Below are 27,286 nucleotides of genomic sequence, written 5' to 3'. Positions count from 1 at the left end.
TTGCTCGGTTGAACAACTGTCTGGGTAAATTACTGCCCGAGCCTTTGAGTTCACGTTAGATGTCATTTGCCAGACAGCCCTATCGGCGGGACTCTGAAGAAGATATGCACGGATACCGAGGACCGAGGTATGTTAACAGAATAAAGAACCCTTGTTTGCCATCCCCCCCTTTCTTTGAGGTGGGTCTTTGGCGCCAAACCTTGCCTACTTGCAATATGCCAGAAAGGATGCATTTCGACGTTTCCAATCTTAGGATGAATAACAAAAAGAAACCCAACAGGACTCAATCAAAAGCTAATAATACCACAAATCATCACGGCTGAGCATATGTTCTGTCGCCATATAAATCTAGAACTGGTCTTCTCCTGTGAGCCCCGTCTCACAAAACTTACAAGTAAAGCTATCTATTGGGATGTTTATTCCGGCCCAGCTGGGGTGAACAGACACAACATGCCGCTTCATGCCTTTTTGTTCCGCCGGCTGGTGGCTGCATGTGCCTTGTGAAGTAAATGGGCACAGAAAAGGCTTGCAATGCCATCTGAGGTGGTCCATGAGACGCAAGCGGCTCTAAAACAACGCAGTGCACCCCCGGGCCCCAGTTCAGGTGTCCGCACAGTGATATGTGCCATCAAGGCGTTGTAAGAGAGAATCCAATGATTCCACGGGAGTTTCGTTGAGTACCCATTGTAAATGGGTTGCGCGGTGCCTGGATGCTCAAAGCTGTCGAGGTTCGCTTGTTTTCCATCTTAATTAGTACTGGCAACATCCTGACCGCTACTTGTTGAGGAGTCAGGAGTGCTCGTGTTATGCTTGGTGACACCTTCTACCACCTTTGGTGTCGCATTCTCGGTCTCGTCTTCAAGGCCTTGGTGCTGTAACTCAGTGGTGATTTCTGTCGCAACTTCAAGTTCGCCGCTTCCCTCATTCCTGCTACTATTGGCCACATTCCGTGCCACGGTTGACGGGGTTTTATGAGTGTTCTTGTTGCTCATGGTCCGGGAAACTTGCAGCACCTCTGCAAATAGATCCGTGGCCGCTTCCGCTCGGCCTTGGGATATGAGCAACTGGGCGCGGTGATAAAAGCAAGGTGGCTCATTCCAAATTTCGCCTTGCAGCTCTGCGTTAGGTGGGTTGAAGTAGTTGGGCCTCTCCCTCCCGGCCTTTATACGACCCTCCTGCGAGTAAGAAGTCCTCGGCATGGAAGAGAGTATATTTTGAGGCTTCATTCATTTCTTCTTCTGTCTGCACCTCCCCGGGCCACAAGCCATACTCATTATACCTCGAACCTTCTCCCACAAGGGACGCCAAGCTTACAGCTGTAGGTCTGACAACTTACAAATACGCTGGCGAATGCCTCGATCCTAGGCTCATCACCTACCGGTGGAGGGCCACCTGCATTTCGAATGCTAATTTGTAACTGGATCCTCTATTACCAATACACAGTAAGCTTAGCAAACACCTCACTCTGTTACTTGAGGCTCCCGTAAAAGGATTCTCCTGCCCTCTCAGTGTCACGTATGAAGAAGTTGAATGCTAACCAAGACATATCTAATCCATAAATAAATTGTACTGTGCTGTGTTGCTTATTTGAACCATGCTGGAAAACAAATCCTCCTATGCTTTTATCAGGGCATTCACCGCCAGCCCTTTTCAATTTAAAAAGCAAAACCAATTCCAAAACGGACGTCTTTGCCCCAAGGTAGGGTGGGGAGTCGAACCATATAAGTAACCGTTCCGAATAACCGTTTCCATAATTGCGTCACCACCGTTATGAAAGTTCTGCACATTGCTTACCACGTTATGTTTCCTAGCAGTGTGAAAGGGGCCGATTTAGGACGCATAATACATAGCAGCAGTAGTTGTCGAGACGTGAGCGTGATTAGCACCGTCACTATCGCAATTATTCCAATGACAATCGTCACAACAACCACAACAAGCCAAATACCAAATCCAATTGCAAAATCCTTGTGGTTTTGATGTTCTGCGATTCAAACGTGCAGAAGGTTGTTCTTCACCTATAATAATCTCGGGTCAGTAGGCGATCTCTTAGTTGTAACCGGTTGTTCGGGCTAGAGGTGCTAGACTGATAAAATATCTATACCAGTAGATTTAATAGATTTGTTACAGCGGTTACTTGAAGGACATTTGCCGCAAGCTGAGATCGAAGGGAGACGATTCGGTGGTGAAGTTTGAGGAATGACGGCTGCAATAGCGACGGGTGCTATAATAGCGACAACAAAAATGTTGGTAGAACGCATTATTCTTATGGTAGTTTTAAAGGTATTAATTGAGTGTTGCAGAAATTATGACTCGTATTAATAATGCCTCAAACTTTTTCTAGGGACAGCACTTTACAAAAGGTATCGTGATGTAGTGAAAGCTCCACAGAAGATGGGATGATAATAAATTACAAGTATTCCCTTTTATATGATGTAGCGACCGAGCTCTCCTGAATGTTTACCCAACTCGTATTTAACGATGCTAATAATTAACGATGAAGATGAGTTTAGTATTAAACTAATAATAAATAGCGTAGTTAGCCTAGGATCCCTAAACAGACAAATGCATATGCCTGGGCCTGAATACATATATAAATTTATAACTGCCCTTTTCAAAGAATATTTAAAAATAGGTTGAGAGGATTAAATAGCGACATTGAAACCACTTACTCGTCCCAGCCTGAGTTCCTGCGCGTAAACGAGATTTATAAACAGTTAGGCCTACAATCAATATTATTTCCAGGGTTATTAGCTTTAAAATATTATTCAACTTTCTCAATTTCAACAACTCATTTTAGTAGTACTATTTTTGATCCACAAGAGATAATGTTTTATTTCTACATTTCTAATAATTATATGTTAAAAATAGGATAGAAACTAATAATAATACGTACAAATAAAACCATACTAGGAATTGTGTATAAATGATAAACGATACGTAAAAGTAAAGATATTTCAAATATAGTCGTGGTTATGAATTAAACTAAAGTATTCCAAACATCGTCACGGGCGCCCACGGGGGCCCATTTGCCAAGAAATACAAAACACACGGGCCCTCGTCTTCTTTGCGCGTTGAGGGGCGTGTACCTTAATATTTATTTTAGTTTACCAAATAAGAATTCCACAGTGAAAGAAAGCCGGCTTGCGGGCTGTTAGCCTGTGGGCTTTTCCAGCAAAATATCAGGTCTCCTTGTGCGGTTTTGGAGTGCTTTGGTTTAAACGCTAGCGTAGAGTATAAAAAGCGAACTTGGTATAACCAGTACATTTACCATAATTAACGTGTTATAGCCAAAAGATTAAATATTAAATAGTTGAAGGAAGACGAAAATGCAAATGGGGAGGCGAGGTAAAACGCGGCGGGAGATTGAACGGCGCCGTAGTAGTTACGGCAAGAAATGTTGTAATATACTTATTCCGCAACAAAATTTCACTAAATCATAACCGGGTGGATAGCTTTACAATACATTTCGTTTTTCAGTACCCAGTGCCTAACAAGTACTGACTGCGAAACCACATGCCTATCTGTACAGGTTAACGATGAGGAATCCATGTGATAAACAGGGCGAAATTCGGCTATAATTAATTCTGTAAAACGCCTTTTATAAACGGTTTGCGTCCTTTCAAACCGTAAATAACGCACAAAAAATACTAAAAAGAACTATTATCAACCGCATTCCCATCAAATGGCGGAGTTACATATAATTGAAGTTACAAAAAAAGAAAAAAAAAAAACCCCCCAGATAAAGAGCTTCAGGTGACAAGGTCACCTTCTTGATTTGGTGCAGGATATCCCTTGGTGTAGAAGTTCCCATTGCCGGGCCTCAGTACTGGGTGATCCACGCCACTGAGGCCTGCAACCTAGCTTATACGTTCATGTCGGCTTTCGCCGGTGGTCAGGGGAATTAGCCTTTGGGAATATACGTTGCTTCCCAACAATATCTTGACTCGAGCCGACGGTGAACGTCTTTCCGGATACACTTTCAAAAGAGGACTCAAATACAAATATACACATATACCCCAAAAAACCAGCCTTCGGTCACCTGTAAAGAACATGTAAGGTTCGAACCAACTGCACAACTATACCAAGTGGGTAGATTTATTTCTCAGTCTTTATATTGTTTCAAAGGGTTTTTCTTTTAAAAAAAAAGGTGGTATTGTGGTGAAACAGGCTTAGGCCCAAAAAACCAGTTGACTAAACATCATAACTGCCAACGCAACTAAAGCAAGGAGCCATTGCGACAAATACATTACAAAACTTGAACCTTCAACTTCCAAACTCGTCAAAATCAAAAACAAGTACTTTTGATATAGGATTCCCCTGGTGCTTTAACGAAAGCGAATGGTCCAGGTCAACACTTCCTCGACCACGAGACGTCGCAAGGCAGGAAAGGTAATCCCCGCTCATTCTCACCCCGACAGCATTTGGTAATGGCGTAAACGGCCGTCAAGGGCGTTTAAAGTGCCGGTTGCGACCTTCGTTCCCTCCAACAAATCACGCGCTTCTTTTAAAATCGCCCCATCGCCATGGTTGTAGTTACAACAGCCACGTGCGACCTGTGTGCCTGGTTGCTCATACCCGATCTGGGGCGTTCTGGAGCGTCCTGGTGACGGTGGTGGGACCCCTCCTTCTCCTCGACGGAACTATGACTGGATTTTTGCTCAGGTGTGCGGTGAAACCACTGTCGTAAGCGATTATGGCCGCCCTCTTTCTTGGAATCGTCCGACTCCCGGGTGGGCGACACCCGGGTGGGCGAACCACGGGTGGGTGAAAACCGAGTGGGTGAATTCCGGCTGGGTGGTTCCTCGGCGCGAGCCTGAAGATGGAAATCAGACTCGGTGCTTATGGAGGCTGGCATGGGCAAGGCCATGGCGCCGATCATGAAGAAAGGAAGAAGAACCTTGATCTGCATTTTCAAGAAAGTCCGCAAAGAAAAATAAACAAGGACGGCGGAAAAGATAAGATGAGGAAAGATTGACAAATTCGAAAACTAAAGAAGCTGGAACCAGTCGATACGCAGAGTCGAGAGCATGAAGAAGGTAAAGATAAGCGAGGAGCTCTCTTCTTGATATGGTAAGGCTGGGCAGGGGACTATATAGTACTTGACCATTTCTTGACTGTATGCTGCATTACTAGTACTGTGCTAAAGTTAACAACGTAATAAAACAACACGAAAAAAAGGTTTTTTCAAAGAAAAAATCTATTAATACTCTCATGATGAATGTTATGATGAAATTTCTTTTCGTTCTAATATTAAAACCTTGGCAGTAAAAGGGCAGAAAACTGGGCTGTTACCACGGTATTTGCTCGAATCCAAATATTGCACTGTATCGTAGGGCTGGGACCCCGGGTCGGGCATGGCCGCTATTACTCATAGGCATAAACCCAGTAAATTGCATTTCAATGCTATGACATATATCGAGATGGGTCGTTTTTTTCCACATCTTCCCATCAGCAGCCTTGCTTTAATTAGTATCCATTCAGGTGGTGCCAAAGCCGGCTTCTTCAATGATAGGAAAAAAGAGTCCTTGAGGCGCAGTCAAGGGAATAGGGCTTGCCCAATTTCCCCCTTAACTGCGGTTACCTATACATAGTAATAGTAAAGAAAATATCAAGGAACTCGGAGAAACCGTGTTTACTAACAGTTTTACTATTGCGTAGAGTATGGCTAGCAACGCGCAAATGTATTGGCGAAAGGACTGATCTTATTAAAGGGTCGAATTATCCGGCACCCGCGACATTTCATTTGGCACCTGATTTGTATCCACCCAATGTCACCATCGAAAATATACGTTTTGGAATTTGTACCCACCAAAGTTCTGCCTGAATTTTGTTGGGACCAGCGCTAAAGCTGGGCGGAACTAAATAACAGTGTTTGTAGTTTACAATTCACGCAGGACGTATAACGTAATATAGAGCGTATAATAAAGCCGGTTGGAAATGCAACATTTTGACAATAAAATCAAATTACGTAACCTCTCTAACTACCGTGATTTGACTTTTTTCATATGAAGCATAATGTCCGACTTGGGCCGAAAGCTGCACTAGAAGGATGCCCAGTGTAATATGGATAGACGCGAGCTGTGTGGGTAAGGAAGTGGAGTGGTTTGGGTCCCAAATAAAATATCGCGGGTGCACGATAGCTTGACCTTTTTTAAACATTTTAGTACAATATCCAGATTCCCTCGACATATGTAATTTTTGTTCTCATGAACCATCACAATTTGTCGCCTTATACAATCAAAAGCCAAGAACATAGAGCCGGAGTCGATAGTACGGCTATAAGGGAGGAATCGAAAAATCAAGAAGTTTGTACTCGATTTGAAGCTAATTATGTTCCAAATCCGCTTGAGCTCATAGATATATCTGCAGTTAGCCTACTCGTAACCAGGCCGTCCCTCTACCTGATAGCCTGCCTGTGTGTTTACTGTCATCAGTACCAATTTCGGACCCGTGTTCGAATAGATGTCGGGGATGACAAATGTATGATAAGAGAACTCTGTATGTGGAGTGTTGCCCTGTGATGCGGGCAAAGGTAGACAAAAGTTGAAGGGGGACAGAATGAGATTGATTTTTAGAGTTTTATCTTATGCAGAAGCTATGGAGAGAAACACTGGCGTAAGGGATGCCAATGGTATAGATACTTTTTCCGACCAGCTTAAGGCCTACGCGAAAGGAATAAAATCGCCATCAAGCTGGTAAGGGTCGACCCTCATTCAGTGTGCTTGGTCCCTTTTGTTGGCCTTTTCTCTTTTCCGGCCTTTCCACCTTGGTTGGCATTTTTTTCTTTTCCGGCCTTTCCACCTTGGTTGGCCTTTTTTTCTTTTCCGGCTTTTTGATGGAATAGCCACTGGGCAGCTGTGTGGGCGCAACGAGTGTGAATTTGCAAGTTTCCCGGATTGTTATTTTATACCCATCGCCACGAGTCTCGGTTGTATAATCCACGAGCGTAACACTTTCGTTAGGCTTGCCGCTTTTGCAATCCACCGTGGATTCCTCTACACCCTTGTAGGTCAGACAGAATTCGCACTTGAACCCATTTTCTAGCTTTGTGACTTTCTCGGAATAATGGAATCTTCCGTCGCCGGGTTTCTGCGATGCACCAGCCGGAGCGCCGTCGGTCGATGAGCCAGATGCGACATTTTCACCCGATAGGCCGGAGAATCTTCCGCCAGCCGATGCGCCCGAAGCCTGCAGAATGGCGAGCACGATAGGCAGGATATTAGCGGTGACTCGCATGATGGCGTGACAAAGGTCAAGAAATAGTAACAATTATTAATGAAAGATAACGATAGATTGAAAACAAGTGGCAGTAAAAGCGGGAAGTAAACTTGTATATTTGAAGTGGCAATTGGAATAATCAAGTCGAAATATTTGATTGGTTGCCTCCCTTTAGATAACGTTTTTACAGTCCAAATATATAGTTTTCACTTCAATACGTCGCTGCGACTATAGGTACTCCAAATAGAAAATATTCGGAACTGTTTACTCGATTGGAGTAAGTCGCCCAGAAAACACAAAGTTATACCGACACATCCACGTCTTTCATGCACTCTGTTAAAAAAAATAGAAGATTTTTTTAAAATAAGTTCCAAGGACCTATTTCAACACAGCCTTGGCATGAAATGACTGTGTACTAATAATAAGGGGTAAACAAAAGTATTGGAATTGATGTAAGCATTCAAAGGCATAAATGATAAGTATGATTCGCTGTCGTCGCTAATAAAAGATCATAGTTTCGGCAGTTGCTTCTTCGTCGCCAATTTGCCATGATCGTTGATTCTAACAGTAAGAGAGGCATATGGTGCGTCGCTTCATCCCACCAGCAGAAAAATGCGTCAACAAGACAAAGCCAAAGCTCGCAAATTTGATAAAGACCCCAAACTTGATTGTGATATTGCTAGTGTGAAACAATAAAGCTGCTATTCGTAAATAGAGCATGCCAAGACAGAGATATCCAGAGTGATATAGTAAAGTTATAAGCAAAGCTACAAATAGAAAAAGGCAAAAAGAAAGTCTGTCAATTATTAAAGATATGCGAAGATCTAACAATAGGTATTAAGAAGCTTGGAACAAGGGTTCATTACTGACATATACCATGCCAAAGCCATGCTCACCTGTCCCCATGTCCCTTGTCTGGTATCCACACACCTTCAACCCTCCCAAACAAGCTTTCCAGTGGGCCTAAATCCGCTCAATCTACCAAGCTCCTAACCTGCTCCCCCCCAATAGCCTTCACCTTCTCATCCTCTTCCTCCAGCGTTACGCCTGGCGGGAGGCAAAAAGACGGCGTCATCGTCCCAAAGGAAAGAGCCACAGCCGGTCTGCCTGTCTTTGGAATATACCCAAAAGTCTTTGGAACATACCCAAAACTTGCGGTCTTTGTTCTGAGTGTCTTTTTGTGAGGTGCGGAGAGTGGCCGGGACGGGGGTGAGTACAGTTGCTTTTTAAACAAAAGTGTTACGGATGTTTCGATTAGAGACTTGGGTCGAGTTGTAAGTGCTTGGTTGGAATGGTGAATTGGGAAGACATGATAACTTACCATACGAAATCTACTCATCTCTCTCGTAGCGGCCCTCCGAGCTTGCTGGAGTACGTCTGCTCCCTACAGAGCCTCCACCTCGTCCTCGGACATTTGGCAGACTTGCTGCATCAACCTCGGTGGTAGCTCCTACCGCTGTATCAGTCACCGGGACGCTCGGTCTCCTGCGGCGAGGGTACGGCCTTTGTACACCGTCCCTTGAGCTCGACGCCTCAGTTTGGGTTTCTGTCAGGGGTGGGGATGGGGGTGGTGGTTGTGGCAATATTGTGACGCTGGGTCTAGTACGCTGCTTCATTAAATTCGCGGTGCGCGGTACTGACGCTTCAGGAAAGGATGAATAGGAGAGCCGGTCAGACGCCACGGTTGATGGCGCCCTGTTCTCAATGCGGTCGTTTTGCCTCTCCCGCTGCAGGTCTTCCCACCGCACAGCCCTTGGGCCTGCGTACCGTCCTTTGGGTGTGGGATCCGTGACGTTTGTCACTGTGTCTTGTTCTTGGTACGAGCTATACCGTAAGGTATTGTTTTGAGGTCTTCCCGGGGGGTTATATGGGTGGCTGTCTTGGCTTCCTCGCCTTCTCCATGTCTCCTCCGAATCCGGGTCGTCATCGACCCGCGCACGCCTAGACCTCGATCCAGATTCGGTGGATGTGACGCTTTGCCGTTCAGCTTCCGAGGAAGCCGTGAAGTGCTGCATGGAGGCAGGGTGAGGGTACATGGACGTCTGTGGTTGCTGCCTGTCGCGAGGAGTCGTGGGTATTTCCTCAGTGGAAGGAGCCTCCTTGGGCGCGCCCATCTCAGTTGGCTCTGCAGGATATTCCCCATGACTGATTGCTCGAGAGTCAGATACTTTGGTTGCAAGCGAGGTTCTGCGAGGATCCTCGTGGTCGTTGCTCTCCGGTTTGTTGATTAGGTCCAAGTCCTTGTGGTTTTCATATCTGTTACCCCGGCCGACAGGGCCATCCCCTCCTTCTGAACCACTTGAAGAGCTGTACCTGCGTCGCATGCGGCGGCGCATGATCCGAGCTACAAGCGGGGACTCATTCTCTGAATCATCCGATCCTCGCCGCGAGTCAGTGTCACGGCGTTCCCGCTCTCGTTCTAAAAATGGCTCCGACCCCCCAGTTCCTCGGGCCGCGTCTGGATTCCGGACTGCCCATTTGCGATAGTATTCTGCTGGATCTAGCTCCCCTCTGTTGAGGGCAAGCCACTGCCCGTGGTTTCTGTAGTCGCCTTTCCACAAAATGACCTGTCGGTCTTTTGCCGCTGCATCGTCCGAGTGTTTATTGTCCGAGTCGTGTGGTGATGTAACCCTGCGAGGATATTCCCTGCCGCTAAGCAAGGCGTCGTCGTTTTCCTTATTCGGCATCGCCGCCCGTAAGGCTTCCTCCTCCCTGGCGGCCTTCAACCGAGCCATCTGCCTGATCAATCTTTCTTTCCTTAGCAACACCTCCCTGGCCGACTCATCATCCGCCTCAACCTCCTCCCGTTGACTACCTTCATTCTCAACCATGGCAGATGAAGCCCTTTGCAACCTCGTGTCGCTCACTGGAGCGGGGGCCGGAGGAGAAATGTCATGCTGCCGCTCAGGTCTGAAATGTACCAAGGAACGCCTTCCAGCCCGGACCGAGGCAACAAAGTGCGACGCTTCTTTGGACAGGAACCGGACGTAGTCGGCGTCCACCCATCCCATCATGTCCTCCTGGTGGCGGCCGTCGACCCTGTACCTGAGCGCGCGTTTGATAACATCGTGGGCCCAGTACACGTCGATATCGGCCCGAACGTATACGCTCACGTGAAACGTGTCCCGGAAGTCGGTAAGCTTGTCGAGCAGCCGCTTCTCCGATTGCACGTCGTCCAGCCCTATGAAGCTCGATAGCAACGTCTTGAGGTACTCGCTGCGGTCCCCGTGCGCTTCTTGCAGACGGCACAGGCTCTCCAGCAGCGGTCTGGGCTCCTTGGATCTGAGTGCGAGCAGCTTGTAGCAGATGGCCTGCGTGGGGTAGTCGTCCATTTCCCTGGCGAGGTTGAGGGCGAGGTGCAACGCCTCGTTGATTCGGGGTGGGTTCTCGAGCGCGTCCCACTTTGGAACCTCGATGCCGCGAGGTATGTAGATGGGGAGGTTGATGCCGTCCCTCCAGGAGAGCGCCACGAACCCGGGGTTTGCTGCTAGGTTGTGGAATAGACCCCACCAGGCATTTCCTTGCTCGAGGTTCCTCAGCTCGTCCGACTTTTCTCCCGCGGCTTGGGACGACAGTATCAGCCACCGGATGAATGGCCGGCTCCTCATGGCGGCAGGGTAGTGGCGCTTGAGCAGCTCGGCGGCGGTGTTCATCAGAGCCACCATGCTTGCCGACCGCCTGATGTAGACGATGGAGTAAGGTTTGGCGGTGAAGAGTGCCATAACGATGGATGTCGTCTGATCGAGACATGCGAGGAGGCTCGCCTCGTCGTGGTCGAGCTCCTCCCACTGTCCGGTAAAGTTAAAATTGAACCTATCGGTGCCTGGGATATTTCGTGCCCAGTTCCAGTCTTGTCTATAGCCAAATGCTATGGAGTCTACTGTCTTTAGGTCACAGCAGTCCCAGTGACGGTTCTGTGTTGATAAATTGGCATATATGCGTTCAAAATCTACCCAGCCGAGAAGCCCTTCTCGTAATGATCCCAAGTTCTTCTGATGGGCGGGAGAGTTGAGTGCAGCGATGTATAACTTGAAAGACAGGACCATAATCTGCACCTGCAAGTGGTCCGAATTTCTGGGATGTCAGCAACAAAAATGTCGTCTGTGGTAGATTGAGTGCTGACGGAAAAGCTTCGCAATACGCACCTCTGTCGAGCCCGGATCGTCTCTAATAGGCAGCTTTGAAAATGCATCACGCAGGGATCGCAAAATACCCGAGGCGCAGTCTTCTGTGTGGACCAACGCAAGAGCTTTTATGAGCATCCAATTCCAACCAAGCATCTTCTCCTCATTCGAGGGATCCAAGCCCAACCAGTAGTCCTCGAAATCGTCCGTGTTCAATTGCTTCTGCCGACGAGACCGAAAGATTCCTTCCTCCTCTATGCTGACACCGAACATGGGCGGGGGCTGCAGTGACTTGAGAGACTTGTAATCCTCCATGGCCAGTAGGAGGTCTGCATACTGAATAAATACGTACGGGTTGCTGATGTGCTCTTCCAATCTGCTGCCGAAGAAGGTCTTGGCCGCTCTGAAATCACCCACTCGTCTGAGACGCCCCAGTTCGCACAACTCCTCATCCAGGTCTAGAGAAATTGGCAATCTGAGCTGCACATGAAAGTTGACCGGCCGATCGGGGTTGCACACGGTTTGGGGCATTTCCTTTGACTTTTTGCGTCGGGTACGACCGGAATTGCCAGCCAGGCCCCTTTCCGGAATGACCAAACCGGCCCTGTCACGGTCCCCAGATTGATTGCCATCATCAAGATAGAGTGCACCGGGCAATCGCGTCGTATGGGATGCTTTTTTGGGACGTGGAGGAGCTGGAGAATGCCCTGCGTGGACCACCTGCCGGTCATGGTCGTTGCCCTCGATGTCGGGGTCGGCGTGGATCCACCGCCGCTTATTTTGTCTGTCCAGCTCCGCAAGTTGTGGTGATTGCGGTGGTGCGAAATCGTGATCGAGTCCTCTCCGTGGTCTTTGCGACCTGAAACCCCAATCGATTTCGTCTTCCATACTGTAGTTTTGTTTTGTTGCCGTTATATGGGATTGTCCCGTAGATGATGGCAGGATGTGACGACTCAGAGTCGGATGCGGGAGGAGAAAGACAACAACAACAGTCTTGAGAATGTGTCCAAATGACGGTGCAGCAAATGCCCACATCATGCTGCGCCCGAGTCTTGGCGTCAGACGGGCGGAGGCCTCGCGTCCCCGAAAAGTGCGGCTGAAGAATTTTGGATTTGTTCAGCACAGAAACCCCACCCACACCTCCTCTTTCCCGGGTGTAAAACTAAACTCATTCATTCTGAAAAAAAATCCATCTGTCAATTTCTCACTCTCTCACATTGCCGTTCCTCTCACATCAACTAGCAACACCGTCTTAAAAACGCTATTCAAAACTCCAATGGCTTCAACAAGCCCACCCGGCGACACCAACACCGTCGTGGTTTCCCCCGCCGCCCACCGATCCCCTGCTCCAACCCACCCGGAGCTGAGCAGAGGGACGTGGAGCAAGCGGTACGGCCGCTACGACTTTGAGCGGTTCGACCACATCAACCACAGGGACGCGCTGGTGGGCGGCGCGTCCATCGGCAACGCGCAAGTCGACTGCAACCTGCTGTTTGCCGAGTCGCAATGGGGCGTGCTGGAACAGGCCGACGCCGGCATCGTCTACATTGACTTTCACATCCAGCAGCCGGCCAACTACCGGCTGGACTGGGCGAGGATAGAAGTCACCCTCGAGGACGTTTGCGAGACGCCGTACTTGGGCCTCCCCCCTCAGATAACGCCCTACTACGGCCCGCGCCGCGTCGTCGGTCCCGAGAGCACCAAGACCAAGTTTGAGCGGGTCAATGTGGAGCCCAGGCTCGAGGTGATGGGAGCGGGAGGCGGGCTGGGTGGCAAGGAGTTCGAGACCGCGTTTGAGGTGCCCTGCAGGTGGGAGTTTACGGGGAACCGTGTGTGCCGGGACAAGAAGGGTAACAAGGTGTTTACCGGCCTGCACACGACGTTGGAGTGGAGCCTGAAGGAGAATGAGCTGGACCCTGGGCAGCAGAACCTCGTCAAGACGGCGTTTGCATTTGCGCGCCAGGGGGAGGCCTTTCTGATGAAGATCAAGGTCCGTGGTGGGTTGAAGGGGAGGATGAATCGGATCAAGGCAAAGTTTTCCCACAAGAGGGGGTCCAAGGATGGCATCTCAACCACCAGGATTGGTCCGTACACTGGTCCCAAGCGATCTCTGGACACTGTTGCCAACAATCTCGACAAGGTCATGGAGATGAAGAACCAGCAGCTTACTGCGCTGGAGCTACCTCGGCCACAGCCTGCCACTTTCTGGCAAGTTTCTACTCCAGAGCCAACCGGCGGTAGCCAGAGTGGCAGTGATGATGTGCAGACCGCTGCCCCAACCCTAGCTCCTCTTCAGTCGGCTTCCAGGCCACAAGCGGTCCTCCCATCCGTGCCCGCTCCAGTACAGATTGAAGCGGCGGCGCCACCCAGTCTAACGCCAACAGGCTTGCAGGATCGAACGCAGCCGACGCTGGAGAATCTAAATGCAATGGCGGAGCTGTTTATGCGCCCGACTCTCGAAACAATACGACAGGAGATAAGCCTGCAAACACCAGCGAATCACCCAACTACAGTCACAACACTCTCGAGCCAGACTTCCACCACAGAAGATACACCGAGTTTGACGATTTCTGCCGCCCCGGAGGCTAACATGGTCCCAACTCCCACCCCGGAAACAACAGTCAGAGACGCCGCAGCACCGGAGCCCGTAGTTACTATCCAGGGAACTGTGGCATCTGGAGATGACGAGGTCGCCCTACTACAAGAGGCTCTCAGCAAGCGAATGCAAAAGCTTAGAGGCGTCTTTCTCTGGATGATATTCCAGCCTCCAAAGATCCCCTTACTTGTCTTGCACAGACTACATCAGCTGATCAAATGGCCCCGACTCATCGTTCGCCTCATGCTTCGAGTAATATTGGGAATATGAAGATACAAAATCTATTCATGAACGCTCTATATGCTTCAAAAAATACAGACGCTATCGGCTATATACACGACATGTACAAACGAAAAAAGGCCGCTCCTTGCGGAGTACATCTAAACATCTTGGGACAGAAAAACGAAATGCCCCATTTTATTTTTTTTCTACTGCTGCGCGGCAATGATCTTGCCAATCGCCGCCTCGGCAGCGACCATAACAATAGCGTTGGTGTTACCAGTCGGCAGGTCCGGGTGCATGCTGGCGTCGACGACGTACAGGTTCTCCATGCCGTGGACCTTGGCGTCGGGGCCGACGACAGACGTCGCCTTGTCCTCACCCATACCGGCCGTGCCGACAAAGTGGTTGCCCGGCTCGATGTTGCTGAGCACCGCCGTCGAGTTGCTGTAGCCCTTGAGCTGCCATCCCGGGTAGGCCTTGACGGCGGCGACCGTCTCCTCGACGAAGGCCAGGGCGGCCTTGCGGTCCGCCGCGTCGACGAGGTACGGCTGCTGCTTGAAGACCATCTTGCCGGTCGAGTCGATGCCGACGGATCCCTTGGACGTCAGGCCGTGCGTCAGGTACGCCTTGATGCTGAACTGGCCGGGCCCGCCGGGCGAGCAAGAGCCCTGGATGTAGCGGGTGCGGTTGTCGCCGCCGGCGTTGTTGGACGTCCAGAAGATGAGCTTGTGCATGCCCTGCGCGAGCTGGCCCGACGACTTGTCGTTGTACAGGGTGATGTCGGACTCGGCCGACGCCACGCCGAACGCCGCGGCGGACGCGTTGAAGGCGCCAAACGTCTCGTTGGTCTGGATGGTGAGGGTGAAGATGGAGTGGTCGCGGATGGTCTTGCCGACGGGCAGGTTGACCCACTGGTCGCGAGCCGGGAGCTTGACGCCGCTCGTGCCGTTCTGGATGATGCGCAGCTGGTCCTCGGGGCCGATGCCCGAGTTGAGCAGCACGCGGGGTGTTCCCCAGGCACCAGCGGCCAGGATCACCTTGCCGCCCTCGGCGAGACGGAAGCGCTTCTTGCCGCCGTCCAGCTCGACGCCGGTGACCTTGCCACCGTCGCGGAGCAGCCGGGACACGGTGGCGTTGAGCTCCATGCGGAATCCGGCCTGCTGGCGCGCGACGGGCAGGTAGCTGGCCAGGGAGCCGGCACGCTTCTGGTTGCCAATGTTCCAGTGCGGGTACGAGTAGGCCTCGTGCTTCTCGTCGGGCTGCTCGGTCTGGCTGACGGCCTTCCAGCCGCGCGAAGCCAGGAACCCGCTGCCCAGGGCGTCGTACATGGCAAAGTCGTAGCGTTTGCCGTCGGCCGACGGGATGGACGAGCCCGGGTTGACGGCGTAGACGCGGTCGGCGGCGGGCTTGACGTCGTTCCACTTCCAGCCCTGGGGCCAGCGGTCGTCAAAGTCGTGGGCGGGCGGGTGGACGTAGACAAGGTAGTTGAAGGAGCCGGCGCCGCCGAGGACGCAGGCCGAGACGCCCTCGGTGTCGGGGCACATGTACTTGGAGAAGAGGCCGACGTCGCGGACGGCGGGGGCCAGGCCGGGCACGTCGGTCGGGGTGAGGGTGTCGTTCCACGAGAGGACGTTGTCGGCGCCCGTGGCGACGGTGGGGCCGACGCCGCGCTCGAGCAGGAGCACGTGCTTGCCGGTCTGGGCGAGGCGGGTCGCGGCGATGATGCCGGCCTGGCCGCCGCCGACGACGATGTGGTCGTAGGTCTGCTTGCCGGCGCACGAGCTGTTGCCGGCAGCCGTGACGGCGGCGATGGCGCACGCCAGGCTGGATAGTAGGGTGGTCCTCATGGTCTTGGCTGGTCTAGTGGTTTATTTATCTAGATTCCCCAGGGTCTGAAATGAATGTGAACCGCTGGCAAACGTCGGGAGTGACTGCACAAACTACGGTGGGAGGTGAAGATCCAAGGTCCCCAACATCACGACGACCCTGTCAGGAGGGCAAACTGTTCTGATATAGTCAAGACGGGATGAACTGTTCCCCATCTTTTCGTCATTGTTCCCTCGTCAGTGATTCCACTCTCCAACGGGCCACAGCTTGCTAAGCACCGGGTGTCCGCTTAGTTGACACTTGGTAATAAAACGTCATTTCGGCGAATTCTCCGTCCTCGGGCGAGGGTTGCCCAACTCGGATGCCACGCCGGTTAAGTGTGGCCGAACAAGCTTTCTTTTTTGAAAGCAAATCGCTGACAGGTTGACGACCCAGATCCTCGGCACTGAAAATTGTGGTCTTAGCTAGGGAACTCCCAGAACGACAAGTTGAAAGAAGTTGAGAGGATCCACCAGCGCCCTTTTCCAACGTAGGAAATTGTTGGCATGGACCCGCTTGGCAACCATCCAATCCCTTGTGAGATCTGCATTCCTGACTCGTGATAGGGCTCGTTTGCGCAACCACTCCCACCTTCCGCTAACCGACGACGGCAGAATTCCATGTTTGTGGTCTTTGCCACTGTGGAAGCGAGCAGTAGAATGCTCTAGATACTATAGTACATGGTGGCTATGAGTCGAGGATCATAACCAAGATTTTTCTTTCTTTCTTTCCATCGTGCAACTTGCAATTGTCTCTCTAGTGCAGCACACTCAAGGGGAAAAAGATTATGCCAATATCCCATGTGGGAACAAGGACCTCTTATCGCAGTAGATCATTTCAGAGAGATTCCAGGAGGCCATGTGGACAAAAGTGGGCTGCTTCCTCTTTTTGCTGGTAACCAATCTCACGGTATCCGCCTTACCAACGAGAAATAACTTGTCAAAATGGAAGACGGAAACAAGATCATGATCGGCGGACCCGTTGATTACAAAGAAGAGAAAAAAAAAAAAAAAAAAAAAAAAAAAAAAAAAAAAAAAAAAAAAAAAAAAAAAAAAAAAAATCGAGGCGATAAAATAACAAACTTGGAATCCCATGTTTACCATGCTGCCCAGAACCAGACTGCAAGCACAGCCACTTTGCCAAAACTGGAGGCTGAGAGCCAAGGACGTGGCGTTGTTCAGCTGGAGACTGAAAATTGTAACTTTGCACTTTTGTTTGCGTTTTCTCTAAATAACGTCATAGTTTCCCAAATAGGAAGGAAGGAAAACATTGACGTGAGAATTTTGTCGACGCCTGCAGGTACTACCCAACTTTCTTGAGCTGGAGGCTTGTCCACATCTCACTCAACAATCATATGCAGCGCATTGTCCAATTAATCATTGAGGCAACTCTCACGCAAGCTGTCTCATCATCCCAAATGACTGAACTGTCCAGTTGACTTGCAAAGAGCAATTCCTCAGGTGACAAATTAAACTGTAGTCAGATAGTTTGGTTACTCAGGTGTTGGGAAATTGCCAAGCATATAAAGAAAATCGACACCACGGCAATACTCCATCTCGACATGAACTTTTGAGCAAAGTACCTACCTACTTAGATTTGTTTGGATCAGTCAAATAGACCCCGGCTCCTCGCATCATGTCAGATCTCGTTGCTAGGATCAACGAGCATGCCAAATCGAACATGAATTTTAAGTCTTTGTCCACTTCATGCACGTCTAACGGGCTGAGCCACAGTGTCGTGCTTTTTTTGATCAGCACTATACCAATTTGGCAGCACTAACAAGTTAATCAGCGGTAGGAATTCACAGCCATCAGCATCATAACGCCTCACCCCGCACGCATCAATCAGCCCCCGTATAGACGACGACCCCGCGTAGTTTGCGTAGTTTTAAGTACAATTTGCAACGGCTGTAGACATTAACACTTGGCGCTAGGCAGCCAGCTGCAAAGCTTTGAGGCAATGCCGCCTAGACTTTATAAACGCGATGGCATCCCGTTGCAACATTGCCAATCTCACTATTGAGTAAGCAGGCTGTCCTCCATAGTCCTGTTGTTCCACCAATCCACTCCTCGTTATTCCCACGCAGTAGCCATGTTAAGACCTTCATTCCTCTCCTTGATTGGCCTCCAGCTGTTCGGACTTTTTGTGCCACAATCGCTGCCAATGACCGTCCAGGCCGCCCGCGATGGCCTTTGCCCCGTCCCCGGTCCGGTTCTTCCCGCGCCGAAATCCCCCAGCACCCACCCGGCAACGGCCATGGTGACCGCCGGTGCCAAGGGTCTGCTCGACAGCTTAACCGCCAGCCTCAACCACACGGCTCTTTCCGTAGCCGTCAAGTCGATCCACGAGGACGGCTACATGCTTGAGTACCATCACACCCCGCCCGTGTTGGATCCCAAGGGTGTGCAGCAGGTCGATGGCAAATCCGTGTATCGGATCGCCAGTATCAGCAAGGTTTTTGCCGTATTTGCTGTTCTCCTGCTCGACGATGTCAGCCTGGAGGATCCCATCACAAAGTATTTCCCAGAGTTTGAAAAGCTTAATGAGCAGCCCGAGATCAAGGATGAGATTACCCTTGTCGATTGGGATGAGATTACCTTGGGTGCACTGGCTTCCCATCTTGCAGGCATCAAGGCAGACTGTGAGTCTTCCTGACAATAATGAGAATGTGACCTTGAGGTCTCACACTGAGGCATTGTGCACATGTAATCGTGCTAACAAATCTTCAACAACGTTAGTCAGCAGTGATCTCTCTACCTTTGAAAGTTTCGACCCTGAGGGTTATGGGTTGCCCCCGCGAGACAATTCGTCCCTCCCGGGCTGTTCTGGACTTCAGGGTGTTCGCGAATGCACTATTGAAGGTAAGAGCTTTTGGTCCTCAAGCCCATCGGGACCTAGTCTGATATCTATTTCTTGCTTCTCCTCTCTGACTAGCTATACTTTTGGGCAGACTTTTTGCAGCACTTTGGAGATAACTGGCCGGTGATTGCGCCATTTACTACTCCTGCTTACTCCAACAACGGTGCTGCAATCCTCGGGCTTGTCGTCAGCAAGGTTTCCGGCAAGCCTTTTGAGACGTTTGTGCAAGAGAAAATTCTCGACCCTTTGAACATGAAGCATACGTTTGCCACTAAGCCGGACGATGAACTGGGTGTCATCAGCTTGAAGGACCCTATGTGGTACGCTGATATAGGCTTTATGGATCCGTAAGTTTGCCTGACCTCTTATTCTTGGTCTTGTCTGCAAGCGCTGACAAAACCAAACACACCCACAGATCCGGAGGCTACTACACCTCAACCGACGACCTCATCACCCTCGCCGACGGCATCCTCAGCAACAAGCTCCTCAGCCCCGCCAAGACCCGCAAGTGGCTCAAGCCCTGGGCCACCACCGCATCCTCGGGCACCATGATCGGCGCGCCGTGGGAGATCTTTCGCTCCAAAAACGTCACTTCCGATCAGCGCAGCATCGAAGTCTACACAAAGAGCGGAGGGCTCATCACCTACAGCTCGCTCGTCGCGCTCGTGCCCGACTACGACGTAGTCTTTTCCATAATGGCAACGGGACCCACCTCGGAGCTCCCCTCCCTCGGGATCAACGCCCTCGTCAGCCGTCTTTTCCAGAGCGTCGTGCCTGCACTTGAGGCGGCTTCCCGAGACGAGGCTAGACCCCTGTACGCGGGCTTCTACCGCGACGAGGCGACCAACTCCACCCTCACCGTCTCCCTGGCCGAGGATGACCTCGGGCCCGGTCTGGATTTGACCGGATGGGCTGTGCGCGGCAAGGACGTCATGGCGGCGCTGCTCCAACCCGTCATCCTCGTGCCGCCCCCATCCGAAGCGCTACCCCCTGCACCTCCGGCGGACGCACCGCCGCCGCAGCTTCCGTCTTCCAACCTGAGGCTGTACCCTATCAACCTCAGGAACAAGAAGCGGGAGAGCTGGAAAGGGGTGATTGGGATCGGGACCGCCGAGCAAATTGCACAGGCGGATGCGCTGCTGGCCTGGGAAGAGGGGTCCTGCGGGACGTGGAGCTCGCTCGACAGGCCGGCGTACCAGATGCGGGCCATGGACCAGTTCATCTTTGGGCTCGGGGAGGACGGGGTTGCGGTCAGTGTCGAGCTGCCTTCGTTCAAGGTCACGTTGAAAAGGGCGGGTGCTACGGTTCCGCGACGGTTTAGAAGGTGAATCCAGGGTCAAGGCTTGCGCGCTGAGACTTGCAACAATGGCCTTCCCAAGGTTCCTGCCGTGCGCTAGGGGTACAGCGTCTGGATAATACGCAGTCAAAGCGAGTCACGATACGTACTGTGAAATGAAGTATTCAGTCCCACAATTGGTTGGACGAGATATGCATAGTCGAGGAACAAGATTAAGTATGTAATTATTAAACGTAAAACTATTTTAGCAGTGAATATAAAAATTTAGTTGAGCGTCGTCTTCATCTCATGAGAAGACAAGTGTGTTGATTCAGCCCAGATTAAAATCGACAATGTAAAAAACAAATCAAAGGTTGCTAACCGTGGCTGGCCCTTAAACTGGCCAACCCTTCATGTGATACCCGTTCTGTGGTCTTGAGTCCCCAGGCAAATGCATGCCGCAGTTGCCGTCGACGCTGACGGCAAATACGCGGCCCTAAAACGTGGATATGGTATTTTGAACCCGGCATGGCCGGAAAAGCCTGATCAGGCACGATTTGGTGGTCATTGGTAAAAAGAAAAGGCAACCTCACACCACGCTCACGGCTGTGGATTATTGTTGCGTTGTTCTAGTAGCTTGGCGGACCGCGCTGCTGGGGAAAAGAGCCAAGGCTGACGCCCTTGGCTGTGGAAATAGTTGCGAGCTGCATTGCTTCTTTTTCGATTTTTCTTTGTTTTCGTTGAGATCGGGTTGAAATAAAGGTGCGTTGCGTCGAGATCGAATTGGAGGCCGGCAATGAAAATATATAATATAAAGAGTTGTTGGTTAGGAAAATATTAATTAGGGATTACACATTATATCTATAGTCTATATCGTAGGAATTCCAAAATCCAGAGAACGGATGGATCTGCCTACGTACTTATAGTCACAGGAAGACTGGAAATAGACCTGGGATAATGCTGACGGCATGAGGAGAAAGAATAAAAAAAGGCATTGTCAAACTAGCATTAACCAGCCAAATTAGCTCCCATTACTACGTATAGTGATGAGAAAGCCAAATTATTGGTTGAAAAAATTCCTACGTAGCTCGACAGGCATTATCTAAAGGGTGGCGGCATGAATCTCCTAAAATATAGTTCCAAAAAAGAGCGCAAAGTTTTGTTCCAAGAGCGGATTTCAAGGCTATGCATTTTGCCGGACCTGCATGGAATCCGTCAGTCAAGGCACATGGGAAAAAATACGCAAGCTCCCATGCAAGCTGAGCATTATCAATCAGCGAATATCACCGTATTCCCAAAGTTTGTTCCAAAAATAAAGGCTGTGGTTATTTTCCCAACACAAATCGCCATAATATAGCATGTGTTAAAAAATAACGCAACCTTTCTAAAATCACACCAAAAGTCACATTTCTCTAGAAAGCAAAACTCACTCAAAACATAATCTATAATTCGAAAAATCATATGGCTAGTAAAGATTTGTATGATTCAAGGTATGTCTGATTTCTGAATATTTTACCATGTAATTGCACGTTTTATACCAGTATTAAATTTCATGTTAAAAGGTTCAGATTAATGCATCTACCATAAATTCCCTGTAATCCACCGTAAATGTTATTGTGGGATTTTGGAAGGGTTGCGTTAATTTTAAACACTCGCTACCAGCAAATATCCACCTTTCGATACGAATAATTACCGGTACAACGCAAACCTTACAAATTTTAACCACCGATGCCTGCACACCTCCACGACCTGCAATTGGCACCTTTGCAATTATATTGGCTGCAATTCACACAATTTCCAGTCGATCGTGTTGAATACGCGCGCGATTGTTTTTACGTTGCAAATGAAGCAATACAGGTGCAAATAGTGTTAATTGCAAAAAGTTCAAATTGCATACAGTTGATACGAATTGCATGCAGTCGGTGCGAAATACGCCTGGTGCAGTGGCTGAAATTTTTGGGGTTGTGCGCTCAAAAATATATAATATTTTGCGTGGTTTTGCTTGGCTTTACGGGGTGTTATGTATCGACATATGTGTGTTTCCACTGTAACAGTATCCCACCTGTTGGTATCATAGCGATTTGTATTGGTAAATAGCCACACCAAGATAAAACTTGACAAAAAACTCGTGACCTACCTGATTCCAAATGCCTCTTATGGCATAATCGAGGCTTGTAACACATCGTCGCTGGTAAGGCGGCATAATTTTCTAGCGGCTGCCAAGTCCTTGTAGCTTCATTAAACTTTTCTGGCTGAACAAACAGTCCCACCACCCATCCCAAGCCAAGCTCTATCACCTCTGAGATAGCTGGCTCCTCCGGCCGGTACAGCTAAGAAACGTATACACGGTATTATGTAGCTTCTCGTGGCATTAGTTGCGGGACGCCATGTCCCCACCTAGCAACGTAATTGGCTTCAGCATCACCCTATATCGAGACCTCGGAAGCGCATTTCACCGAGACTTGGGCACCGACTGTACAGCGGGCCCGAAAGTCTAGAGACTAGCTGCAAGCGACGGATTTGGACCTTTAGATTTGTCATTTATCAGGACTGGATGGACAGTCCAGGAAAGATGCAGCAACAGAGGCATCAAAAGTCAGCCGAGGGAAGCTGTTGGTTTGGTTTGGTTTGTATGCACAAACGTGACAACAAAACCAACGTAGATCCATGCCGTGCTTTCTGGAAAATGCAATCAATGTAGGTGGCCGCTGCCTTGGAATTTCAGGGAAAGCATTCTGGATCATCTGTGATCTCTGAGCTCTGGGGTGGATTCCCTTTCTTTTTTTAAATGGTGGAGACTGTGCCGCCGTGTTGGTTCACTTGAATCCCTGCCACCAGGATCACAGATTCGGTGAGTATATGGTAGAATGAGGGAAAAATGTAACTGGTTTGCCATGTAAATCCGCGAAAATGCTCAGCAGCCGGCTTCTGGGTCATTGACTTAAAATAGCAAATCTTGACTCGGGCTGATGCTTCAACCTGCGATCTGCATCGGCCAAGCCCGAGACACCACTCACTGTTGGACGGGATGGACAGGAAGTCCACCGTGAAAAGGTTGGGAACATGGTAAAAGGGGATTAGGCACACTGCTGCCTACCAAGGGAGCAGGGAAAAAGAATAACCACCATGTCACCGTACGTATATGCGTGGGCCTTCACCAACCTAATTGTCCGAGGGCATTTTAAAATACCTGCCGCATAGTAGCTTTATTTTTTATTATTTCTTTTTCGAACAAAAAGGAAAAAGAACAAGAAAAGTTATACCAAAAGCAGGAACACCCATACAACCCTCAGCGTAATGTTGACTGTTCTGGAGTGGGATTCTTACCCCTACCACTATAGTGAAATGCACGAAAATCATAAGCACGGGGTCTTGGTCGGTCATCTGCCGAATTATCGTGCACCACAGGCCTCTTAATGAAGATGATAATGCAGTCAGAAGAGTGGTACATATGATGGCTCACATAACTTCATCTATATAGTTCATCCGATCGACTCCAAGTTCTGGTGACAGAAACGGCTACAAGGCTTTCTGCTGTGTAATTCGTCCGATCGCTACAGAGATGGCAAGACTAGTTCTAGGCTCAATGCGCACAGTGATGGGCTGACTCAGGGTCTAGTACATGATCCTGTCATTATTCTATTTTGAGCCATTGCTGGATTCTCTAATTCCAGTGGTGTCGGGTATAAATTTGCGAAACATTTCCGACTTCGCACTTGAAGACGTGGGCCTTAATCCAATCACCACCCATTCTTTTTACTGTCTTTCTTTTAGTTTTCATTACAGATTCTTTTAGTTCCATTATACACATTCTCTCGTAGTCTTTCGTTATACCTTCTCAACAAGTTTTCCTAAGCCGACAAAACATATCAAAATTCTCAATCGGTATCAACACATTCGTTTATTTCGCCAGCCTGAACTTGAAACTCGAAACCATGCAACTCGGAAACTTGCTCGCCGTAGCTGCTACTCTGTCCCTGGCCCCATCCGGTGTATTCGCAGGTGGCGGTAGAAAACCTGAGCCTTGGACTGCTGAACAAAAGGCCAACATGATAGCACTTTCCAGAAGCACTTTAAGCAGGCCACGATGCAATATCATTATTTACGGTCTCCCATCAGGGCGAAACCAGGACCGTCCTGTGATGGGAGAAGCTGACACTGCACTTAACAGCGAAGTGTTTATCACGGTTCGGTCTGGCGAGAAATATAGATGCACGGTCAAAGACGATTGCGACAAGCCAACATGTCATGAATTGCCTCCGCATTTGACGTACGCCGGTACTGACATGCACGCTATACCATTGGCGACACTCCGATCCTTGGGTGTCGAGATTAACTAAGCGATTTGACGGACCGCTTACTGTTTGACCATCTCTTTGACTGCACCACTGGTCTTGTTCGCCATAGAACCCAAATCGAAAGCAATCCATTGCATGTTTCTTTGTTCAATAGTCCTAGCCGACTTTTGGTTACCTAGGTGAACCATGAAGTCCAGCTCGAATGGGGGTTCAGTGAGCTTTCTTGGGATTTGTCACGTCCTTATTCGTTTCACAAAAGGTGAAGACGTAGTAGCTGCGCGGCTTCGCCGTAGCGGATATCAGGCACGGCAGTAAATCGATTCATTCGGCCGGAGTGGTGAAAGGAGGGATATTAGTAACAAAAAGTCACATTTATAAATCTATATGAATATAAAATTATCAATGCAAAAGAAGAAACAAAATACTATCGTTTTTAGACTTTATGTCTGGCAGAGGAACGTACGCAAAAACCGAGGGAAGCAGTCGAAAGAAAGATTCGCATAAGTGGAGTGGTCGTAACTCGGACTACTCGTCTGGAATGCTCGTCGTCTAATGCTGCGGGTATGTCACTGCAACAGCCATCCTACATCTCCCCTGTTGGTGACGTTCCCATAGTCGGTCCCTGCCAGCTTCCGATTTGCCCAGGGACGACAAAGTAAGGGTGTTTATCACCTGGCAACTCTGACGATCAGAACCCGGATTTTAACGCTTCTCTCCAGCAATCGGCGATCCTTTGTACACTCTTTCTATGGTCTGTGCTATGATGCATTCTTCAATTTGCTGCAGGCTTTTGTAGCCGAGCCCCAGAATTAACCTCATTGCTAACTGTGGTGGATAGCGTCAGATATGGAGACGATCAGTCAGCTTTGATCGATGTGCATCCTCACGCCTCCACTATTCTTGGTCTTTTCGCCCTGTTATTGTGGAATCTGTTGGTTCACGATTTTGAATTCAATTTGCTTACTGCGCCGACCCGCTGCGACCCACCGTCAGCCAGTCTTGCCCGGGACGAAACTTGCCGAACTTGGCGAACCAGCCCTGTGATTTCAATTCGAGCTAACACGCCTCTATTGACTTGAGGGTTTTCCGCCACCATCAACAGTACCTAAACTGACTAGTTCGCAACGAGAATGCATGTAATCGTAGTATGTGATATTTCTATGTTGGGCACGTTAAAAGTCCGTGTCTGGGCATCTCATGGAAATAAGCAATAAGGGCTTGGGCCTGGGAGAGGAAGCGAATGCAGCATAATCTACAGAGCGAAATTTCGTACTTTTCACCAGTTTATTAAGGTAAAAAAAGGATTTTGTGGGAATAATGCCCATAAAGTTTGGAGTTTACATAACAGGAGCCTGGAGGACCAGCTATTACAAAGCAGCGAATGCGTACGAATGAGCAGGAGCTTAGGAGTCACATTCGACAATTAGACAACCGCCGTGCGCTACGATGTTTTTTGTTTCCCTTTATGGTCCAGTTAATATTTGCTATCTAGAAGTCTAAACTCGCGTATAATGTAGCAGACCCGTATGCTATTCTCAGGCTTTTCAAAGAATCTGCTCTCTCAACCGTTTTTATCTTCCGCACTTGCCCTTCCCTGACGATGTATTCTATGGTTATGTCGCTGGGTAAATCCACTAGGCCTTTGAATGTGGCTTGTATCCGTTCCACCAGGATTGCTTTCGTGACACTGCCAGTAGAACGATCGCTGAAAAACACATACCTGCATTCCGCATGTCTCCTATCTTTGGCCTTACCAATGCAAATCTCCAACCAATCTTCCGACTGCTGGACTCTGCTGGTCACCCCGCCCTTCTGGATCGAAGACGAAATCGTCTTCGTCTCCCAGATCGAACTTCTTACAGTTGCCGGAGCGGGAGCGCATATGACGTTGCCGGCTTTGACTCGGTAGTAGTCAAGACTTTTAGCGCCATCCCATTTTCTCAGGACCTCCAGGTAGTTTGGCGTGGCCAGTTGCTTCGAGCTATCGTAGAAAAAGTCTCTGCCCCACCATTCAAGCATATTTTCATTATTTCTCGACATTTTGTTTTGCGCGAATTCCTCCTCGAACATCTTGACAAAGTCTGCTTTGACTTGGTCCACGGTAATTTGTGTTGCCGGCTTTCCATAGTCCACCTTGAGTTTTCGTTTCTCACCCTCATAAGTTTTACCTGTTTCTTTGACGATCTGTTCCGGCCTTTCGAGAATAAAGTATAAGAAGAGAGAATCCTGTCCTGAACCTGACGTCGCTGGCCGTGACCGCGGCGGACTCGCGTCTCTGCTTGAACTACTAGAGAAGCTCGGACTGCGAGAGGGTCGTCTGTCGTTCGTTTTCTTCCTATAACTGGGGTTACGCCCCTGTCCTTGATCACTAAAGTAATATGAGTCGTCGTCGCTAAAGGTCCTCCGCTGGACCAGCGCATACGTTTCCGAATTGATGCCGTTTTTGTCTGTTTTTGCCTTTTCGTGGTTTGACGGCCTGTCCAACGTTGCACCTATGTGCACAGTAGGGTTTAGGTCCGGGGGCCCGGTGGGTATCGCTCTGGCAAGTAGAGTGATTGGAAGAAGCGACAAGAAGCTTTGTAGGCGCACCATTGTCGACTGAATTGTATTGAGCAGACTTTCTTTCGGGTTTAAGTGCTTAAATAAGAGGCATAAAACTCGATTGGACGCCAGAATAAAGGATCGCTGCTCCTGTTAGGATGATGGACACGATCCTTGGGTGCAGTAGGATCTTGCGCTTTGACTGTTTTATGTAAAAGGTTTTGGTGCATGATACAATTTGGGTGACCGGTTTCTTACGGGCGGCCGTTTGCAACTCCATTTAGGT

At 49.4% G+C, this 27,286-nt stretch overlaps 7 protein-coding genes across 7 annotated transcripts; 2 read left to right on the top strand and 5 right to left on the bottom strand.

Moving 5' to 3' along the window:
• Nucleotides 1–746: 746 nt before the first annotated feature.
• PgNI_00126 (uncharacterized protein) lies at nucleotides 747–1,398 on the bottom strand (the record flags this gene model as incomplete). The annotated part of the gene is made up of 2 exons (XM_031120209.1): nucleotides 747–1,191; nucleotides 1,379–1,398. The coding sequence occupies 2 exons, from the start codon at nucleotides 1,396–1,398 to the stop codon at nucleotides 747–749; spliced, it is 465 nt and encodes a 154-aa protein (XP_030987425.1).
• Nucleotides 1,399–4,504: 3,106 nt separating this feature from the next.
• Nucleotides 4,505–4,909, bottom strand: PgNI_00125 (uncharacterized protein; the record flags this gene model as incomplete). Its single annotated transcript, XM_031120208.1, has 1 exon — nucleotides 4,505–4,909. The coding sequence occupies one exon, from the start codon at nucleotides 4,907–4,909 to the stop codon at nucleotides 4,505–4,507; it is 405 nt and encodes a 134-aa protein (XP_030987424.1).
• A 3,105-nt stretch (nucleotides 4,910–8,014) lies between these two features.
• Nucleotides 8,015–12,298, bottom strand: PgNI_00124 (uncharacterized protein). The gene is made up of 3 exons (XM_031120207.1): nucleotides 11,364–12,298; nucleotides 8,540–11,273; nucleotides 8,015–8,479 (listed from the first exon to the last, which is right to left on the bottom strand). Exons 1-2 carry the CDS (start codon nucleotides 12,228–12,230, stop codon nucleotides 8,550–8,552), a joined length of 3,591 nt encoding a protein of 1,196 aa, XP_030987423.1. The 5' UTR covers nucleotides 12,231–12,298; the 3' UTR covers nucleotides 8,015–8,479; nucleotides 8,540–8,549.
• Nucleotides 12,299–12,618: 320 nt separating this feature from the next.
• On the top strand, nucleotides 12,619–15,992 carry PgNI_00123 (uncharacterized protein; the record flags this gene model as incomplete). Its single annotated transcript, XM_031120206.1, has 2 exons — nucleotides 12,619–14,190; nucleotides 14,448–15,992. The coding sequence occupies 2 exons, from the start codon at nucleotides 12,619–12,621 to the stop codon at nucleotides 15,990–15,992; spliced, it is 3,117 nt and encodes a 1,038-aa protein (XP_030987422.1).
• PgNI_00122 (uncharacterized protein) lies at nucleotides 14,367–16,007 on the bottom strand (the record flags this gene model as incomplete). The annotated part of the gene is made up of 1 exon (XM_031120205.1): nucleotides 14,367–16,007. One exon carries the CDS (start codon nucleotides 16,005–16,007, stop codon nucleotides 14,367–14,369), a length of 1,641 nt encoding a protein of 546 aa, XP_030987421.1.
• Nucleotides 16,008–18,061: 2,054 nt separating this feature from the next.
• On the top strand, nucleotides 18,062–20,455 carry PgNI_00121 (uncharacterized protein). Its single transcript, XM_031120204.1, has 4 exons — nucleotides 18,062–18,667; nucleotides 18,765–18,887; nucleotides 18,977–19,232; nucleotides 19,301–20,455. Exons 1-4 carry the CDS (start codon nucleotides 18,118–18,120, stop codon nucleotides 20,211–20,213), a joined length of 1,842 nt encoding a protein of 613 aa, XP_030987420.1. The 5' UTR covers nucleotides 18,062–18,117; the 3' UTR covers nucleotides 20,214–20,455.
• Nucleotides 20,456–25,947: 5,492 nt separating this feature from the next.
• On the bottom strand, nucleotides 25,948–27,051 carry PgNI_00120 (uncharacterized protein; the record flags this gene model as incomplete). Its single annotated transcript, XM_031120203.1, has 1 exon — nucleotides 25,948–27,051. One exon carries the CDS (start codon nucleotides 27,049–27,051, stop codon nucleotides 25,948–25,950), a length of 1,104 nt encoding a protein of 367 aa, XP_030987419.1.
• Between the last annotated feature and the right edge of the window lie 235 nt (nucleotides 27,052–27,286).

This window comes from Pyricularia grisea, assembly GCF_004355905.1.
Source record: "Pyricularia grisea strain NI907 chromosome Unknown Pyricularia_grisea_NI907_Scaffold_1, whole genome shotgun sequence".
Classification (NCBI taxonomy): domain Eukaryota; kingdom Fungi; phylum Ascomycota; class Sordariomycetes; order Magnaporthales; family Pyriculariaceae; genus Pyricularia; species Pyricularia grisea.
Note: the sequence above shows the minus strand (reverse complement) of the source record. Positions and strands in the feature narration are given on the sequence as shown.